General features: G+C 48.8%; 1 protein-coding gene across 1 annotated transcript in view; it reads right to left on the minus strand.

The window, feature by feature from the left end:
- Positions 1 to 20,166, minus strand: part of FRMPD3 (FERM and PDZ domain containing 3) — a 96,709-nt gene that overhangs the window by 19,715 nt on the left and 56,828 nt on the right. Inside the window, exons 8-14 of the mRNA XM_065411031.1 lie at positions 18,365 to 18,472; positions 17,286 to 17,417; positions 15,487 to 15,606; positions 14,609 to 14,745; positions 12,482 to 12,608; positions 11,542 to 11,631; positions 9,311 to 9,490 (exon numbers count right to left, since the gene is read on the minus strand). Coding sequence (XP_065267103.1) covers positions 9,311 to 9,490; positions 11,542 to 11,631; positions 12,482 to 12,608; positions 14,609 to 14,745; positions 15,487 to 15,606; positions 17,286 to 17,417; positions 18,365 to 18,472 — 894 coding nt within the window. The remainder of the gene's footprint in view (positions 1 to 9,310; positions 9,491 to 11,541; positions 11,632 to 12,481; positions 12,609 to 14,608; positions 14,746 to 15,486; positions 15,607 to 17,285; positions 17,418 to 18,364; positions 18,473 to 20,166) is intronic.

Consider the following 20,166-nt stretch of genomic DNA (forward strand, 5'->3'; position numbering starts at 1 on the left):
AGTGTCCCCTCACGACACGTGTATGTAGAAGAGATCTTGTTTGTTTTTTTCTTTATTTTTGCTGAGGAATACACCAGGGAACAGTGCTAAACAGTCTCGGGGCTGCCTTTAACGGGACACTGTCACTTTAAAAATCATGGCCCAGCCCTGGAGTGGCGGATGGGGAAGCAGCACTCAGTGCTGCTGAGAAAGGTGGCGTGTGAAAGTGGATTTAGGCCACTTCTTTATCCCACTGATCCGGGGCCACCTGCGCACTGGTGTGCCCAGGACTCCAACAGGCCATTCCGGCATCTGGGGATTGCTGGGACCCAGGGATGCTCCAGTCACCCCCCTTTTCCACAGCCATGCGCCCTGTGCTGTTGGCTGGCCGGTGAGGTTGTTTGGGAGCCACTATGGCAGTACCTCGCCAGCCGAGCATGGTCCAGTGCAGGTGTCATTCACCAGTGGCCATGCAAGTTGTGTGTTGCATCCGTAGGGTCTGATCCAATGCTCACTGAAGTCAATGGATAGACTTGTAGGGGAAACCCTGGCCCCACTGAAGTCAGTACGAGTTTTGCCTCTGGCTACAGTGGGGCCAGGATGCCACCTCTATTGACCTCAACGGGCACTGGCTTAGGCACTGTGTACACTTGGGAATCTGGCCCCTTATTTGCTTGGGCACCTGCAAAATCCTGACCTTTATCACACCACCATGCTATTTACTTTGCCCTGTGGTGTTTGCAGTACTATACTTGCAATGGAGAAACATCACCAACACTGCCAGAACATCAGCAACCACCTACGGTAACAGGCATGAGTGCAATGGTGCCTGCTGCCTCACGTTGGTTTACTTTTTACATTTCTCTCCACTAGTCGGTTTGAATTTCAGGTTCCCGTGAGGGCACAATGCTGCAATGTGTGGATTGCAGAACCTGCATGCGAAGTTTGACATCTAAACCAACCATGTCCCCCCCCATTCCCAGCTTTCACTAACGTTTACAAAAATAAACCATGGACACACCTTGATTTGTAAAACCTTACAGATCTAACTAGCCTGTGCTGTCTTTAACTCGGAAAGAGAGCCTGGGATATCAGAGAAGCTTGAGAGCAAAGCAATTATTTCATAGTGAATAATTCATTAGACAACATAGCTGCAACTTCTGCTCATGAACTATCCGTGAGTGGTTTATGATATTCTCAAGCTTAATTTATAATCTGAAATTATTCACTGACTCATTTCTGCAAATAACCCTTGGTTTGTAGTTGTGCATGAGCAGTTGTTAGAAGTCTGAGAAGCATTGGTTAGTTTTGCTTGGTCACATAAATCGCATGGTAGGTGCCTGTTTCCTGACTGGATGAACTTTAACCCTTAGGATTGGGTTTGTAGGGCACCTGATATTGATGTTTCAGAATTCAACATGGCCTTTCTACACAGATCCTTTAACAGTCACTTTAAAATTTGCTGTTTCCACAGTAACCTCAGATGCTCAAATATCTGCAGAAAATAATCGCAAAAGGGTCATGGACACAAGCAAAGCAGATTCAGTTGTTTATTCAAGTGACTGTCCCGAGAAGATTTTTTAAGGTATTCACCCAGTGCTAGTAGATGCCTGTAGCTAATTAGGGGAATTCCTAGAGGAGAGAGCATCACAACCCGCCTATGCCTAAAATGAATATCTTTCATATGCCCTCCTAGGGTGACCAGACAGCAAATGTGAAAAATCGGGACGGGGGTGGGGGGTAATAGGAGCCTATATAAGAAAAAGACCCAAAAATCGGGACTGTCCCTATAAAATCGGAACATCTGGTCACCCTATGCCCTCCCTGCTGCTGTTATTCTGCAAAGCGCCTGCAGGTTTAGAAGTGTGATGTGGATTCGACTCCAGGTCTCTAGAGGGGAAAGGGCATTCTTAGAACACAGCCCTCTAATGGTTTAAAATCACAGAGGAAATGGATTTATTTGCATCTCACTATTTAGTCAGAGCAGGGGGAGCTACAGTACAATAGAATAATTACAGAAAGCAGATTAGCACTTCCAGGTAATGATCTTTCTCCCTCTCCTTTTAGCTGTCTCAGCCATTGCAGTTCTGTCTAAGATTAGCATATGCCTCATTCTGGGCCAGACACTCTGGCTTTGAATCCCTGTCTCTGCATGTGGATATAATTAAGATAGGTGGCAACAGCCTCTCCTAGCACATTCCAGCCTTAAGATACAGGTGGACCCTGCTTGTCTGTACCAGTGGGATATCTTTCCCCTTTCCTCCTTTGAGGAAGGGATGGGGGCATTTTCAGTGACTTTGGGCAGCCATCTTGAATTTCACAAGAAGTCACAATTTGTGGATGAATTCACTGGGTGGGTGGGTGGAAGTTCTACAAGAGAACTGTTTTCACAGCAGATGTTTGTGCTACATGGCAGGAACCAGGAGTGGATCTGCTTTTACAGTGGAGAAGGATTTGGGACCTTATTCATAAAGTTATTTAAAGCTGAAGAGACTGTCTGGCTCAGGGGACTGGTAATGCCATACAGAGCATTTCCTGTCCAAGTCGCCAGTTCAAATTTGGGGGGTCAGCAAGGTACCAGGGGAGAGCTATCTGAGTGGGGGGGGGGGAGTGTCTCATTCTGGTTCATAGCAGATGGGTATCAACATCACAAACTGCCATCGTATTTGTCATTCTTGTGGCCAGTCTCAGATGAGTGGCCGATGACTGAAAGCGCCATAGACAAAGAACTACTCTCTCACCCCAACGGTAGCCGTTCCCTCCCTGGGGGTTGGAGCACACTGTCAGCGGCGAACTGCGCGCTCTATCGCTGAATGTTCAGTGTTTGTCTGTGGAGACACAGAAGGCTTCGGTTTTCAGGGCTGTTAATCTGGCATCTTTAAGGAGCACTGAATGCACACACACGAAACGAGGCTGCCTTGAACTCCAGTGTATTACCGTCTTTCAAATATTAATAGCTAGTCAAAGACAAAAGGTCAATCAAAGGATATTTATCATTCTATTATTGATATATTAATGCCATAATCTGCCCACAAATGAAAGGGGCATGGATGCAAGGAAGAACCAGAAGGGTTATTCATGATGGAGATTAGGTATTTTTTTACATAGCAGGCATAAGAGAAACCTAGTGGGATGATGCTCATAAGTAGAATGGCCTCGGGTGCAATCCACATAGACGAAGTAGGAGGATATGAATATACCACTATCTCTTCACAAGTATTTGCAACCTTGGCAAGACATAACTAGACAATGGAGAGTGTGGTGATGGAATTATTTTGGTAAGAATGCAGAGGATGGAAGATCAAGGAGGAATGACAGGTGGCATCTGCTACAGACTACCAGGACTGGACATGAGCAAGAACCAACCTGTGGGGGACTCCGAACCACAGGATGCTGTACTCTCCGGGGATTTTAACTGCTCAGATACCTGCTGAACAACAACTACAGCCAAACAGGCTTCATCAAAGAGGCTCCTGAGTTATATAGGTGGATGCTAAAGTAGAAACGTCAAGCAAAGGGGAAGTCATCATGGATCAGCTACTTCCCAAGAGACAGGAGCAGAGAGAATCAAAAGGAAGCTTGGAACCAATCACCATGTGCTACTTGAATTCAGCAGAGTAAGCAATGGGATCACTCAGGGCAGCAGCACAAGGGTGTCTAACTTCAGGAGGGCAGATTGTCAGGAATTACCAAGGCTGTCAGAGGAGATATTAAAATCCACCAGCAGAGAAGGCAGTTGGGGAATCCCAAACAAACCCATCATAATTCCAGTTCCACAGACTAGACTGGCTCTACAAATACAGGATGCAAGGAAAGGGCTGCTGGGAGATCTGGTTAGAAGAACCTACCCCAGAGGTGGGGAGGAAACCACGGACACACAGAGTTCAGTTACTGTTCACAGAGGAAGGATCAAAAACATCAATAAAGCTGGTGACTCAATGCTAAAGGGGCAAAGGGCTCAGAAGGGCTTTTATAAATATCAAGGGGAAAATAAACTCTGTTATTATTTATTATTTGCATTACTGTAATGCCCAGCCTCCCTAACTGAGATTAGAGCTCCGGGGTGCTAGGTGGTGTTCAGAGGCATTGCAAGAGACAGTCCCGGCTCAAAGAGCTTAGAGGCTAACTAGACAAGGCAGAGAAAGGGTGGGAATGGGAACAGAGACACAGATAAATGAAGTAGCTTGGGATATTCGTTGGATCACTGCCTCTCAAACAGACCCATTTATAACTGAGGGGGGAATGAAATTAACCAGGCCTCAAAAATAGCTGAGAACCTGAACTGCTTTGTTTGGATGTTTCCAGAAAAATAAAGAAAAGAAGCTGGAAAAACATGGAAACCAGGAGTCCTTGTTAAAACAACAATTACCGATAAAGACCAGATGAGGGAACACTTGGAAAATCTGTACTGATATCAATCGGCTAATCTGGATGACATGAATGCTAGGGTATCCACTGTCCATGGAAGTCAATGGGAGCATTTCCACAAAGGTAAATGAGTATTGGATCAGGCCTTAAAGGAATCAGCACACAAACCATCTCACTGACAATGAATTTTGAAAAGTTGTGGGAAAACCTAGGAAGTATCAGAAGACTGTCAAAAAGCAAACCTAATATTGAATTTCCGCAAAGGAAAAGAGAGCGATCTGAGAGATTACGAGCCCATAAAGCTATTCATATGTAAATGAATAGAACAAATAGACGGAAAAATAAGCAACCTGGTACTACAGTGGAACCACGCGCAATAAACTGCACAGGTCTGTAAAGAACAAGAGCACATTGGGCCAGATACACTTGATTGCTTTTGTGATACAGTTACAGAATTCGTAGAGGATGGGAACTACTTGTAGTTTAGGCAAACATTTGATACAGTGTCCTATAAAATCTCACTCCTCAGTTAATTCAGACTGTTTGGATTATGGACACTGGCATGTGGGCTGCAAACTGCTTCAAGGACCAGAAAGACGAGGTTATGGTAAAGAGCAAAGCATTGAGTATCCAGGGGGGAAGTTTCGAGCTGGGTGACCCAGGGATTAGTGTTAGGTTTGGTCTATATTTAATATGTTCATTAATGATTTAGAAGAGGGAATAAGCAGCACATGGATGTATTCGGGAGATGATTCCAAATGGTGCATTTGTGAATACCTCTGTGGAGAGACCATTCATACAAAGACACCTGGAGGTTTAGAAACAAGGACAAAAAAATAACAGCATGAGATTCAGTTTGAAAAACCTCAAGCTAATGCATCTAGTGGGGATGAAATGATGTGAACCAGAGATACTCCTTTCAGAGTAGCAGCCGTGTTAGTCTGTATCAGCAAAAAGAACAGGAGTACTTGTGGCACCTTAGAGACTAACAAATTTATTTGGGCATAAGCTTTCGTGGGCTAAAACCCACTTCATCAGAGGCATGCAGTGGAAAATGCAGTAGGAAGATATATATACACTGAGAACATGAAAAAATGGGTGTTGCCATACCAACTCTAAGAAGACTAATCAATTAAGGTGGGCTATTATCAGCAGGAGAAAAAAAACGTTTGTAGTGATAATCAGGATGGCCCATTTCAAACAGTTGACAAGAAGGTGTGAGTAATAGTAGGGGGAAAATTAGCATGGGGAAATAGTTTTTACTTTGTGTAATGACCCATCCACACCCAGTCTTTATTCAAGCCAAATTTAATGGTGTCCAGTTTGCAAATTAATTCCAGTTCTGTAGTTTCTCGTTGGAGTCGGTTTTTGAAGTTTTTTTGTTGAAGAATTGCGACTTTTGGGTCTGTAATTGAGTGACCAGGGAGGTTGAAGTGTTCTCCGACTGGTTTTTAATGTTATAATTCTTGATGTCTGATTTGTGTCCATTTATTCTTTTGCGTAGAGATTGTCCGGTTTGGCCAATGTACATGGCAGAGGGGCATTGCTGGCACACGATGGCTTATATCACATTGGTAGATGTACAGGTGAACAAGCCTCTGATGGTGTGGCTGATGTGATTAGGTCCTATGATGGTGTCCCTTGAATAGATATGTGGACAGAGTTGGCAACGGGCTTTGTTGCAGGGATAGGTTCCTGGGTTAGTGATTTTGTTGTGTGGTTGCTCGTGAGTATTTGCTTCAGGTTGGGGGGCTGTCTGTAAGCAAGGACTGGCCTGTCTCCCAAGATCTGTGAGAGTGAGGGATCGTCATTCAGGATAGGTTGTAGATCCTTGTTGATGCGTTAGAGAGGTTTTAGTTGGGAGCTGAAGGTGATGACTAGTGGCGTTCTGTTACTTTCTTTGTTGGGCCTGTCCTGGAGTAGGTGACTTCTGGGTATTCTTCTGGCTCTGTCAATCTGTTTCTTCACTTCAGCAGGTGGGTATTGTAGTTTTAAGAATTCTTGATAGAGATCTTGTAGGTGTTTGTCTCTGTCTGAGGGATTGGAGCAAATTCAGTTGTATCTTACAGCTTGGCTGTAGACAATGGATCGTGTGATGTGGTCTGGATGAAAGCTGGAGGCATGTAGGTAAGTATAACGGTCAGTAGGTTTCCGGTATAGGGTGGTGTTTATGTGACCATCGCTTATTAGCACTGTAGTGTTCAGGAAGTGGATCTCTTGTGTGGACTGGTCCAGGCTGAGGTTGATGGTGGGATGGAAATTGTTGAAATCATGGTGGAATTCCTCAAGGGCTTCTTTTCCATGGGTTCAGATGATGAAGATGTCATCAGTGTAGTGCAAGTAGAGTAGGGGCGTTAGGGGACGAGAGCTGAGGAAGTGTTGTTCTAAGTCAGCCATAAAAATGTTGGCATACTGTGCTTATGCTCAAATAAATTTGTTAGTCTCTAAGGTGCCACAAGTACTCCTCGTTCTTTTTGCCTCTGTAGAATCACTCATGGTGCCTACATCAGTCAATATAGCGCAAGTAGAGTAGGGGCGTTAGGGAATGAGAGCTGAGGAAGTGTTATTCTAAGTCAGCCATAAAAATGTTGGCATACTGTGGGGCCATGTGGGTACCCATAGCAGTGCTGCTGACTTGAAGGTATACATTGTCCCCAAATGTGAAATAGTTGTGGGTGAGGACAAAGTCACAAAGTTCAGCCACCAGGTTTGCTGTGACATTATTGGGGATACTGTTCCTGACGGCTTGTAGTCCATCTTTGTGTGGAATGTTGGTGTAGAGGGCTTCTACATCCACAGTGGCCAGGATGGTGTTTTCTGGAAGATCACCAATCGATTGTAGTTTCCTCAGGAAGTCAGAGGTGTCTTGAAGATAGCTGGGAGTGCTGGTAGCGTTTGGCCTGAGGAGAGAGTCTACATAGCCAGACAATCCTGCTGTCAGGGTGCCAATGCCTGAGATGCTGGGGCGTCCAGGATTTCCAGGTTTATGGATCTTGGGTAACAGACAGAATACCCCTGGTCGGGGCTCTAGGGGTGTGTCTGTGCAGATTTGTTCCTGTGCTTTTTCAGGGAGTTTCTTGAGCAAACAGTGTAGTTTCTTTTGGTAACCCTCAGTGGGATCAGAGGGTAATGGCCTGTAGAATGTGGTGTTAGAGAGCTGCCTAGCAGTCTCTTGTTCATATTCAGACCTATTCATGATGACGACAGCACTTCCTTTGTCAGCCTTTTTGATGTCAGAGTTGTTCCTGAGACTGTGGATGGCGTTGTGTTCTGCACGGCTGAGGTTATGGGGCAAGTGATGCTGCTTTTCCACAATTTCAGCCCGTGCATGGAGGTATTGGCAGGGATTTAGAGGTGTCTGTGGACAGCAAGTTAGACCTGAACTTGCAATGTAATTTCGCAGCAAGCAATGCCAATGCAAATTTGGGCTGCATATACAGAGGTCTCTCATCCCACAGCAGGGAGGTAACAATCCTACTCTCTATGGCTCTATGCCTGGAATATTGCTTCAGTTCTGGGTGCCCTGTTACCAGAAGGATTGTGACAATTTAGAGGCAGATAAGAGGGCTGCTAGAGGAATAATCAGGGGCCAGTGGCAGAGACTGATGGGGAGAGATTAAAAGTACTAAAGCCTGGCTAAGTGGCAACTGAAGAGGGATGACATGCTAACAGTCCACAGATCTCAGCAGGATGTTCACACCAAGGAGACAGACCATCTGCTTTGAACAGTACATGGGGGTGGGGGGGAGAGACTCAGTCATGGGCTGATATTAAGAAAGGGAACCTTTAGGCTGAGTATCAAGAACACTTCCTGACAGTGAGTTCCTGGGGAAGCATCTTCCAGGGGACGATGAAAATCCCAGCGCTTGTGACTCTGCAACCATGATGGGACACACCCCTAGTAAATGGAAACAGTCATCATGCACTGGCAGAGAGATGGGTCTCTTCTGCATCCAGCCCCTAGGATTCTGTGGAGATCACCTGTGTTTGCGGTTGCCAGGCATAGCTGGAGAAGCTGGCAAAGCCAACGGAGGCCGGTAGGCCTGCGAGGTGATGTTCTTAAAACGGTTCCTTCCTACAGCCTTTCTCAGAGAGCGTGGCTGCTTGCGGAGGTGAGGGGCTAACTGCAGGGGTTCAGTGAGGGCTAAAGCAGTGCCAGCTCCTGCCAGTGCGCCTCAGTCTCGATTGCAGCACCCCTGCTGCTCCCACTGGGCCCTCAAACAGCATTGTCAATGCTCTCCAGTCCTGACTAACACTTTTTCAGTTCAATTCGATGAGGCTTCATTGGCATGCCAAGTTATTCCAGTGTTACTGATGTGTAAGAAAGAGACAGACCCCTCGGGTACCTGCCAGAGGGGTATGACCCATCCAGGACGTGTCCATTTGTCATCACTGTCTGTCCCTGATCTGGTGGCAGGACAGAATTCCCTGCTACTCATGTCCTGAATCTCCACCCAGCTCACTAAAGTCATCTCAGTCCCAACCTGCAACCCCGCATCTGGTCAAAGCACACAGTATCACAGTAGCACTTAGGAACCCCGACCAAGACCAGAGCTCCAGACGCTTTACAAACGCATAGCGAGCCAGGCCCTACCCAAGGCAGCTTACACTCTAAGTGGACAAGACAGACGCAGGGGAAACAGAGGGGAAGTGACTGGCCCAAGGTCACGCAGCAGGCCAGCAGCAGAGCTAGGACTAGAACCCAGGTCTCCTGACTCCCAGTCCAGTGCACTCTCTACTTGACCACCCCACTTCTCCAATGGACAAGTGTCCAGGAGACATTAATGATGAGACCAACCAACACATCTGCACTCATGCCCTAAATGCCATCTGAAGACAAGTCCTCAGAGGAGCCCTGACCCACAGCCTCTGAGCCATCTCGTGTGAACCTCCCTGCTAGCCCTTCTCCCAGCTGAAGACCATGACTCCTTCTGCACCTGCCCTGGGAGGAACTTGTGCCTACCTTGGCATCCAGGATGCTGGTCTCCACTCGTGCCACACCCTGGTTTTCCCTGAACAGCTGGATTTTGCTGACTTTGCTGAACTCTGACAACACCGTGGTGAGGTTGGTCTTCAGGTCGATGACATGACTGATACCGTGGCGGGGGCCCACCAGGAGCATGGTGGCCGGCTGCTTCTCGTCCTGAGAGGGCGGCCACCCCAGCCGAATCAAAAGAGAGAGACAGACGTGTGAAAAAATGCCATGCAGCTGTATGTGAAAAGGCTGCCTGCCCAACCCCAGCTGAGCTCTGTTCCTTACACCGAGCCAAGTCTGTAGCCAAGACGTTATTTACTCGGCTGGCTGAAGTCCACCCTGGGTCTGGGCCGGGGGGAGGGGTCACAGCACCAGAGATACTTAATGCAGGGCAGGGGGGCAGCCAATGCTGAGAACACACCTGGAGCTTTCCAACAGTTTAACTCCCTTTTCCGCAGTGCTGGGAATGGCACCTCGGAACAGCATGCAGGGTGCCAAGACTATTTAAAAATAAATAGCAGAACTGATTGTCTGCATGAAATATTCAGGCCTGTTGTCGCGCTACAGAAAAGTAAAAGCATGTTACAAAGATGGCGGGTTTTAAATCACCTCTGAGGAGGAGGAGGCCGGTGAAAGGGGAGGAGGACGAGAGGGGTTGGGGAGGAATTTTACGGAACAATAAAGGAAAATAAGAAGCTGATCTCTGATTAACAATGGCAATCAGTATTGACCTGGCCCTTCCAGCCATGACACATGGTGCTAAACTGGAACGTGAAGGGAAAGCTACAGGTTGGACAAACACACAGAGGAAAATAATGATGAAGATCACACTATTATTGCCCTGATGCATATATTGCACCTCCGTTGAGCCTTTCATCTGAGCATGTCAAAGTGCTTTATGAGCATTAACTCTCTGGGCCCCTCCTGGACATGCTAGATCAATATCCCTACCTTCATTTTACATTTGAGGAAACTGAGGCATGGAGAGACGTCACTTGCCCAAGGATATGCAGCAAGTCAGTGTCAGAACCCAGGAATGGGAGGCAGGAGACCTGACGCCCACTCCCCTGCTCTAATCCCTCAACCACACTGTGCTTAATATAGTCTGGATCTTTTTTTATGGAGTGCTTGGAGCTGTTGGGATAGGCGCTTTTGGAGTTTTTACATAATTATGAAGAAGCAAGTAAAAAACATGCTGCAGACCAAACCAATGGGGAAGGAAGCAAGGTAAGAGGACATCGTGAAAGTGGGTACAGTCTGTGTGGCAGGAAGGAACGATAGCAGATGGATGAAACTCACAACAGAATGGAGAGCCATGGATGGAAGGTGGCACAAGGGCCACTAGAGATGGAGATGAGCCAGGCAACTGGGAACCTTGGCAGGTCCTATGTGCTCATGGTTTGGCTGCGTGGCCTTCATCCTGCAGTGGACAAAATGAGGCTGTGTTGATGAGGATGATTTTAATGGGGATGACAAGTAGGCGGAAGGAGTGGACTATGCCCAGGCAGATTATATCAGTGTAACAGCTTCCGAGACACTGCAGACCAATGGACAGGCTGGGATTGCTAATCACAGAAATTTCAAGGCTGTCTGATGTATTCATCGCAAAGACAGAACAGGGAACGTTTCCTGGGACTCGGTCCTCCATCGAGGATCCCTTCACATGCTTCCAGGCCTCACAGACACTCATGGAGGGGGAGGGAAAGATGAGATGTCCAAGGGCCAACGACAGGACAGCCACTAAACGTTTACAGCTGCAAACCCTGGCAAACAGGATTTCTATAGTGGAGCTGGGATTTAAGAGCACGGCTGAGGCCCTTTAAATTAATTGGGTAGAAGATCATCTAATTAAACAACTACAGACACAAAGGGCCCAATCCTCATCTGGTAGAAATTGGCACTGATTCATTGACTTCCACAGAGTTACAATTCATACCAGCTGAGGATCTGGCCTGTAGTCAGTGGAGACTCTGAAGGTTTCATGGGCAAACTAGTATTGTGACCTCACACCGGGGGAGTTCATCAGAATCTGGGAAATGTTCTGTCCTTTATTTGGAGATCATGGACACCTGTGCACATTCGTGCATGTGCGTGCGTGTGCATACGCTGTTGTGCATGCCAAAGGCCAACTGCCAATTATGCGGCACCCTCAGAACCCATAAAGACCCACCCAAAATCATGAGGATGGTCTACTCTGTATCGTGCTGGAATTACCATACCAGTCCCACTGTGTTGAAGAGGACTCCTGCAAAGGTCGGAAGCTCATTCAAGATCCGCAGATACTGGAGCTTTGCCTGGGTTGTTGAAACCTGAGGAAATACATCAGTGTAACAAGGCAAAGACTCAAGAGACTGAAAAAGCTAAGAGGATCCCAAAGAAGGAGTCAAGGAAGGTCCTCTCCAGAAGCTTGGGGAGTGCTTGGTGCACAGTTTTGGGGGGGTTAGAATTTGCCATTGTGCCTCAAATAATTCGTGACATGGAGACATCCCCAGGTGATGTGGAGATGGCAGCTGTGCTCCCTTAACAACTGAAGGCAAGTAGCTGCTGTTGTTGGAAACAGTTTATTTTGCAGTGGGGCAGGGCAAACGTCTAAAAGTTTATTGGCCCAGAGAAGGAGAACGTCCATTCAGACATGCAGGTACTTCTGTAAACCCTTAGAGGATGATGTGTCCTTCTGGGATCTACAGCTCCCGTGAGAAGTGGCCTCCCTCACAGGAACTCCAGCAATGGCAGGGGCTGGATGGGCAGACAGGCCCCTCTCCTGGGGCATTGCCACGCATCTGACTCTTGTTGCTCAGAAGCACAAAATGGGAAAATAATCCTAAAGCCAAGTTAACTAAACTGGTGACTTTTTGGCCAAGTTTCTGGTGGTTCTTAGTTTATCTGAACTGACTGTGCTCCACCACGGTTTACTGCTGTGAAATCCAGATCACCCTGGCAAATGGATTCATGACAAAGAGCAGGCTAGCGGGCTGTCACCCCCGGGGATTTACAGCACACTGTAATGGACTTAAACATCAATTGCATACAATAACACGAATCCCTGGCTAGCCATGCACACTAATAGCAAGTGAAAACATGAAAGCTCCTGCTGGCACATACCAGCTGCAGCACTCCCCACCCAGAACCCATGGTGGGGCTGCGCTGGCTTCTGCTTACCTTGGTGCCACTGGGCGGCTGGTCCTGATGGGCCTTCAGCTGCTGAGAGAGAGATTTCCGAAGGCTCTTCTCTTTGATGAGCTGCAGAAGTGAAGGAGGCAGAAACGGCTCCAGCCCCCACTCCTTCCTGCAAGCAGAAATGACTTCAGAGAGAGGAGAGAGAGCAGCAGGTGCTCAGAAGGGAGAGAAGATGACAGAGAATGGAGGGGAAGGAGGAGAACAATACACATGGCCAGAACCTGAGGGCAGGTGTGTGTGGGTGGGGAGCAGCTCTGAGACACCAGTGGGCCTCCTCTAAGCCCTCCTGCTACCTTAGCAGAGTGAATCAGGAAGTGGTCAGATGCAGATCCTACCGCTGGGGAGTTCTGGTGTAGGGGATGGGGATGAGAAGCAAGGCAGGGTTTCACTGCAAGATACAAATCTGGGGCCAAATTCAGCCCTGGTGTCAGTGGGTGTAACTACTCTGAAGTCAATAGAGTCTCACCCATTGACATCAGGTTTGAATTTGGACCCCGGTTTCTAACGCTACTGCTGGTTTATAAAGACCCAGCCACATTTATAACCAAGTAAGTGTTGATCCCTCACTTCACTACATTGTTTCTGCTTCCAAACCAGTAAGTACCTCAAGTCCACTCCAGAGAGGCAAACAAATCCAGAGCTTGTCCTTATTCCAAGTGACTGGAGAGACAGGAGGAGTTCTCTCCCATTCCACCATTATTACAATCGTGTATTATTTCTAATCTGTTAGGTGCTTTACAGACAAGGTCTCTGCCCCACATGGCTCCCAATCAGGGCCTCTCTCCCAGTGTGATGCTAGCACAGACTTTGGTAGCTCATACACTTCACTTCAGGCTGCATCAAGGGGGCTGGAGTTTTGGGCTCAGGAGGAATGGATTCTTACTGCTGAGATGAGAAACCTCAGTCTGCCAAGGACTGGCTGCCTAGTGCATGTCCAGGATGATGGCTGGATTATTCCTCCCCTGCTCACATGGGATGGCACACATTCTGCCCTGCAATCTACTGCACAGGAGGAGGGGGAACGTTCTGCAGGTTGACTATTGACACCAGACTGCGGCGAAGATGATTCTGAGTACCCAGCTTGCGCTCTCCTCCCCTCCCGCGCAATCTGCAGGCATTGCCTGATGTGCCACAGCTCCATTCTTCTGGCCATATTTGGCTGGATCTCAGGGAGCCAGCTGGCAGGGTGCAAAGGATGGGAGTGGAGAGGCAGACAGGAGCTGGAAACAGTTATTGGGACACTGAAGCACCCTCTTGCCAACAGAGGGAGCCAAAGCCATTGCTAAGCGTCTACAGGGCACCACAAGCAGTGAAGAAGGCTGAACCTTGGCCGTTTTGGTCTGCCAGGGCTAAGAGAATGGTCTCTTTGGCCTCCCTTCAAGGAGTGCTGCATCCGCTGCATTTGGGGGTTGAACCAACCCTGATTTCAAAGCAACATTCAGAACCACTCAGTTTCAGCTAGCAAGGAAGGATTCTCTAATGGTTAGAGCTGGGAACCAGGACTCAGGAGATCTTGGGTCTACTTCTGGCTATGACACTTGGCCAGGTCCCTTAACCCCTGTATGCCTCAGTTTCTCCATATGTGAAAAGGGGATAATACCTATCTACCTACCTACCTCATAGGATGGGCGGGGCAGGACTGTGAAGGTTAATTCATTATTGATTGAAACATAATCTGGAAGCCTCAAATGACCCAGGACAGGGAAATGCAAAGCATTGCTACAATTGTATGCTGGAATTATACAGCCCCATCAGGTTTGCCTGCTTTGGACGTCAAGGTGTAAATCAGGAAACGGCCCCAGGTTCACAGCAAACTTCTCCACCAGCCTGTGCTGGGTCTGGTGTTTGTAATGAAAGCCTGCTGGTTTCAGGCATCTCTTTGCAAATGTTCTGTGTGTCCTATCAACAGCATTGTGCTGGGCCTGCTGCCAAACCCACTTCCCATCAGCTGATTCTGACCTGCATTCCAGCTGCACCCTACATCGCCTCATCCTGAAACATTCACCTGCAGAGCCCCAGTGACAAGGGAGGAGCCCTGGCCAGGTAACGATACGTGGCTGGGGAATGGGGGCAGGGCTGGGAAGGGGGAATTGGGAGAGCAAGACTCACTCCACAGTTTTGAGGGACACCTTCTGGGCTGGCCGGGTGGCGGAGACGGTGATGTAGATATGGAGGGCAGCCAAACTCAGCAGCGTCTCTGGCTTGGGGTCCATCCCAAAGCGCTCCCTGATCACATCGTTGCGGCTCTGGGGTAAGAGAGGAGACCGTTCAGAATCAAACTGGAGCTGGCCCCTCGGCCGCTTCACAAACACAACACCTGAGCATCCCAGTGTTGCTGCCAGACAGTTCTGCCTTGGGAAGGCAGTGCACCGAGCTGCCAGGCACAGGCTGGCTGCTCTGCAGACAGCAAAGGACTGGTTGGCTTCTTCTTCTACCATCTGCCACCTCAGCTGATCTGCCAGCCTTCACAGTATCTGACATCTCCATCAAACGCAGGGGAGGAACACAACGTTACAGCCATCCCGGAACAGATTTACTTCTGGCAGGGCACTGCTGGCACTGGCAGGGCACCGCTGGCAGGAAGCTCACAGTGCCAGTGTTCTGAGTGGCACTGGCAGGGCACTGCCAACAGGAAGCTCACAGAGCCAGTGTTCTGAGTGGCACTGGCAGGGCACCCCTGGCAGGAAGCTCACAGTGCCAGTGTTCTGAGTGGCACTGGCAGGGCACTGCCGACAGGAAGCTCACAGAGCCAGTGTTCTTAGTGGCACTGGCAGGGCACCCCTGGCAGGAAGCTCACAGTGCCACTGTTCTGAGTGGCACTGGCAGGGCGCTGCCAGCAGGAAGCTCACTGCCGGAGTTCTGAGTGGCACTAGCAGGGCAATGCAAAGCACATTGGGTAATGCTGGGACTGAAGTGACCCGAGAACAGCAATGAGGCTGTATTTCTATCGGCCATGGGCCTGAATTTCTGTCTGTCCTTCCCCCTACCTGGATGTACAGGTACTCAAACGCTGCTGGGTCTCGATGCAGCAGCTCCACCGGGTCTTTGGGGAAGAAGCTCACACGGAAGAGGCATCGCATCCCCTGATAATGTGTCCTCTGCACCACCTGTCCCAGGGGATGAACAAGAGCAGGTGAGGCAAGAAGCAGGAGTTGCTGTCGTAAGGCAGCAGAGTGGGGAGCAGTCCTTTATCCAGCTCTGCACCCCATGCATTTCACAGCCCCCTTCCCCTGCCGCTCCCTGTCCTTCCCTGCCCACTTTACTCACCCTGGAAACTGAGATCAGCCCAAACTGGTACACTGGGGCACAATGCACCAAACTCTAGGGGAATTCAGAGCTGGATTGGAACTTCACAGCTCAGCCCATCTCTGCCAGGGAGGTCAGGCAGCCTCACTGAGAGGAGCTGACAGGATTCAGGGCCATTCCTGCAAGAGGCCGTGGGGCTCCGGCAGAGTTATAGAGGCATTACAAGCCGAGTTTTGCAGGCACTTATAGACCAAGGTCATATCAACCCCATAGATCAGATCAGATTCGACTAGACAGGTGCAGATGCACGTACGAACACTCAGACCTCTCGCTACCTGACTGCACCCACAGACCAGGCAGTTAGAGGTCTACAATTGAGGATTTGTGCCTGCACAATTGGAGCCCAAATGGGAAGCCTTTTGGGAATGTGGCTTGCCGTCTTTTCATCTTCTCCCGTGTGGGGGTGTCCCAGAAGGATGCTGAGGATTCCCGGTTACACGAAGCCAGTGTTTGTACAGCAGCCCAAAGACGTACATTATTATTACTCTTACTAAAGCCGTCCTGGAAGCCCCTGCCCTTTGCCAAGGAGAAATGGGTCGGGCTCTCCTTGCAAACCATCAGAACTGCCCCTCAGTTGGCCAGAGGGGGCGCTGCAGAACAACGTGAGGCACATCCTCCCTATCACGGGGCTAAGGACACTGCTTCCTTCCACGCCTTTCCCAACCTCATCCAGTCCAGGTATCAAGCCTGAGTCTCCCATGCAGCTGGGCAGACCCACAGGCCACTCAGTCAGCCCCTTTCCCCGTCTTACTGGTTCCAGAGCCTGCTGAAGTGCCAGTGGGAGCCTGATAGCTAAGGAGCTGCCAGTGGAAACCCTTCCTTGCCCCATGTGGCACTAAAAGAGTCTCCATTGCATCAGCTAATCAGAAAGTACGACTGCGAGTCTGAATGCCCTTCACCCCAGGGCCAGTGAGCCCCCGGGACCCCAGGCTGGATGGACCTGCAGACTGGATTCCCCTCTTGCCCCAGCAGAAGCTCATCCCTCCGGGGCAGGATTAAAGCACATCATTCGTTTAGGTCTAACACTGTAAGGAACCATGCCTGGCAGCTATAACCAGCAGTCCTGGATTCATTTCCTGGCCACACGTGAAGGCAGCTGCCTAGCTCTCCTATGCTCTGCCGGGGATGTTAGTTAACACTGGCCTCCCAACCCTCCCAGTCTTGGGGGCAAAAGAATCTCCACGTTGCCATGGGAGAGTGTATGACAGATAGATCACGGATTGTTTCTCTCCCTGGGCAGCCCCATCAGGACCTCCCCGGAGCACTGACTCCCCCATGCAGAACTGAGCCTGTGGGACCCTTTCCAGCAGTGACTGATGTCACCAAACTGATTCCATCTTACACCTTCAGCCTAGCCCTGAGCTCCTTCCTCCTAGGTGGAAACCTCCCCACCCCCCACCCTCATGGAGCCAGACCTCCTGCTACAAGTACAATGCTTGGCCTGGTGGCAGGTGTCCAGCCATGCAGCTTAGAAGCTTACGTGGGCCAGGGGCTGCTTGTCCTGGAGGAGGAGGAACTTGTGGCTCTGCTCTGGGCTGGAATACTCCAGGACCAGGGCAAAATGCTCGATGTATCTCAGGGAGAGGCGGTCCTGTAGCGTCACCATCACGTCCTGGCAATGTAACCCAGAGAGAGACACAGGCAGGGTTACATGGGCCCAGCAGGTAACGTCTGTATGCATGTTTGCAGGAGGTGCAAGAGCTGCTGTTCCGGGTATAACAGGGCACTGTTGTTATGCAGCCCAGCTCCGTGTTCCTTTCCATAGGCCCTGGGAGAGTGTTATCTGAGAACTACTAGCTAAACAGACCATGGCCAGTGCAATAGCAATGTATTACTCTGCACCTAGCTCAAAGGGAGTCTAAGGGAACCTCCCTTACGGCAACAGTAAAGGAGCGATCCCTCATTGCATTAGGGGACATGTCTTTATAAAAGAGACCTTGGGCCATTCCACTACCCGTGGGAGGACAGAAGGCAGAGTATTAGATGGGCAGATGTAAATCTCTGACTGGTCAGTACTGTTATAACAGAGGGGATGTTTCCAATCAGGCTGCGCTGGGAATTAGGAGAACAGCCTGTTATTTTTAATGGGCTTAACAGGCTTAATAATAATCCACATACCATGCTGCAAATGTACCCCCTCCCCAGGCCAGCTGTGTACAAGGAATGTCAGACCCGGCTCTGAAGAGCTATAGCTAGTGCCAGAGTGGGGATCATGAGGGTAGCACAACAGGGTGTGTAGCACAGTGCATGCCGACAGCCTGATTCAGCAGCAAATCTTCTGTTGACTGGCACAGGTTCAGCACTGGACCCCAAAACAAAGGTGGAGGCTGGTGAAATGGGGGAGGGAGAGAAGACGGGGTCACAGAAGAGCAGAATATTGTACCATGGAAAATACAGCACCCAGGGAGGGAAACATGCTATTTATTATCTGGGGCCAGTGCACAGACAGCAACGTGCTTTGTGCAAGGCCACAGGAGACTGGGAAACAGAACAAGCAAATGTGATAAGGGAAACACAGAAGCCAAGGAAGGGCCCATGGGGTCAGAGGAGGGCTCGCACCTTGACAGTTGTTCGGCCATCAAATGTGAATGACTTGATCTGCCCGTTCTCCAGGAAAACCTTCAATACATTGGGGATGAGGAGGAGAGCTTCCTTCTTCAACATCTCCTGGCAAACAGGGCCAGGGGAAAGGCAGACCCCCAATGGGTGTGAAACAGGGAGGGAATGCAGCAAAGAAAGGGGGGGTTGAAAGGAAGAGTATAGGAACAGGAGATGGGGGAAAGAGAGGGAATGAGGGGGGAGGCCCATGAAATATATGAGAGAGAGAGAGAATGTCAGTGATATACTGGTTACTGAAGCCTCTGCTCCTTCAGAATTATGCACTAAGAAGAGGCAAATTTCCTGTGAAAATAAAGCATCTGCGTCGAGCTCTTTGAAAGCACAAGGGCTGAGAATTTCAGAGCTGTCTGGTGGATTCACATACTTGAATCTCCCTTGATCCATCTCAAGCCGTACAGGAACCCATCTGTTGAACTGCACACCCCATGCGGGCAGCACAGCGAAGAATGATTTTATTTAGCAAGCAATTTTTGAATCAGATAATTACTTAATTGATTTGGCTTAAAAATAGAATTTGCTAGAAGCGCTTTAAGATTTATTTTTACTAGCGCTGCTTAACAAAATCTTTCTGCAATTAAGAGATGTCACTGGGATAAACATTATCGCAGGATTACAGTCTCTCATGGCTATGCAGAAATACCCAGGCAAAATGGCCCCATTCACAGGCACAGTCTCAAAGCCCTTTGCACTGGGGTTTAAACCATATAACTCTTCATTAAAGTCAACTGGCAACCCCCACATAGTGTTCTGAAAAACACCCTCCTGATCGAAGCAAGAGACACTGATCTCACGGAAACCTTCTCAGCCAAGGATTCAGTTTCTCTGACACCAAATGCCTGATCTGGGTTACATCGTTTTGATGAGCATTCCGTCACGAAAATATCATAACAGATCTTCTGCCGTCTGACTGGCTCAGAGGACAGACTTTCTGGGTGCTTCAGCCTATCAGAGCTAGACTTCTCTGTGCAAGCACAGCACACTTTTAAAGTGTACGGTCTTGATAGGACTAAACGGGCCTGGGACCAACTTAAGTTTTTAGGATGAGCTGTAAAGGGAAAGAAAATTGGGCTTGTGCCCTTTTTTGATTCCTTATGAAGGAGGTTTGCAAGGTTAAAAAAAGTTGCACGCTCTTTACATTAGAAATCAGATCTTTTCTATCTGTTTTTTTTCCCCCTGGGAGATTCTATGGATGACTGGAGAACTGGCAGATACTCAAGAAATGAAACCTGGATATGGATTGTTTAAATCTCCTTGTTTTTTGTTAACACCTGTTTAACTCAAATGCCTGAACACCTAGAAAGAAAGATCTGGTACATCTCAAACACCTGCTGTTCCGCCACATAAGGGTAGAGACCTCCAAGGAGCTCTCCAGACAAGGTCAGGCTTAACACTAATGATATTTCTAATATATAAACAAGCAGGAAAAAACCAAAACACCCTCTTACCTACCACTAAACAAATATTGACCCATTACAAACATTAGGCCATGTCTGTATAATGCTGTCACCAATCAGTACTACAACTAAAAGAAGAGAAGCTCAGCTAGCCCTGCACCTGGTGGGCCTCCTCATGAATGTTGGTGTCTGTGCTCTCTCTCTTTGGGCTGTCTGGTCCTTCGGGTGCTGAACAGGCTGCTGGTATAGCTAAATAATAATCTGTGTACTCAGTGCTTCTCTCAGAGTGATAGTCAGGTGCTCTGCGATCCTGTCAGAGGGCAGCATGCCGTAATCTGCACTGCATAC

Source organism: Emys orbicularis, chromosome 9, assembly GCF_028017835.1.
Source record: "Emys orbicularis isolate rEmyOrb1 chromosome 9, rEmyOrb1.hap1, whole genome shotgun sequence".
Classification (NCBI taxonomy): Eukaryota; Metazoa; Chordata; order Testudines; family Emydidae; genus Emys; species Emys orbicularis.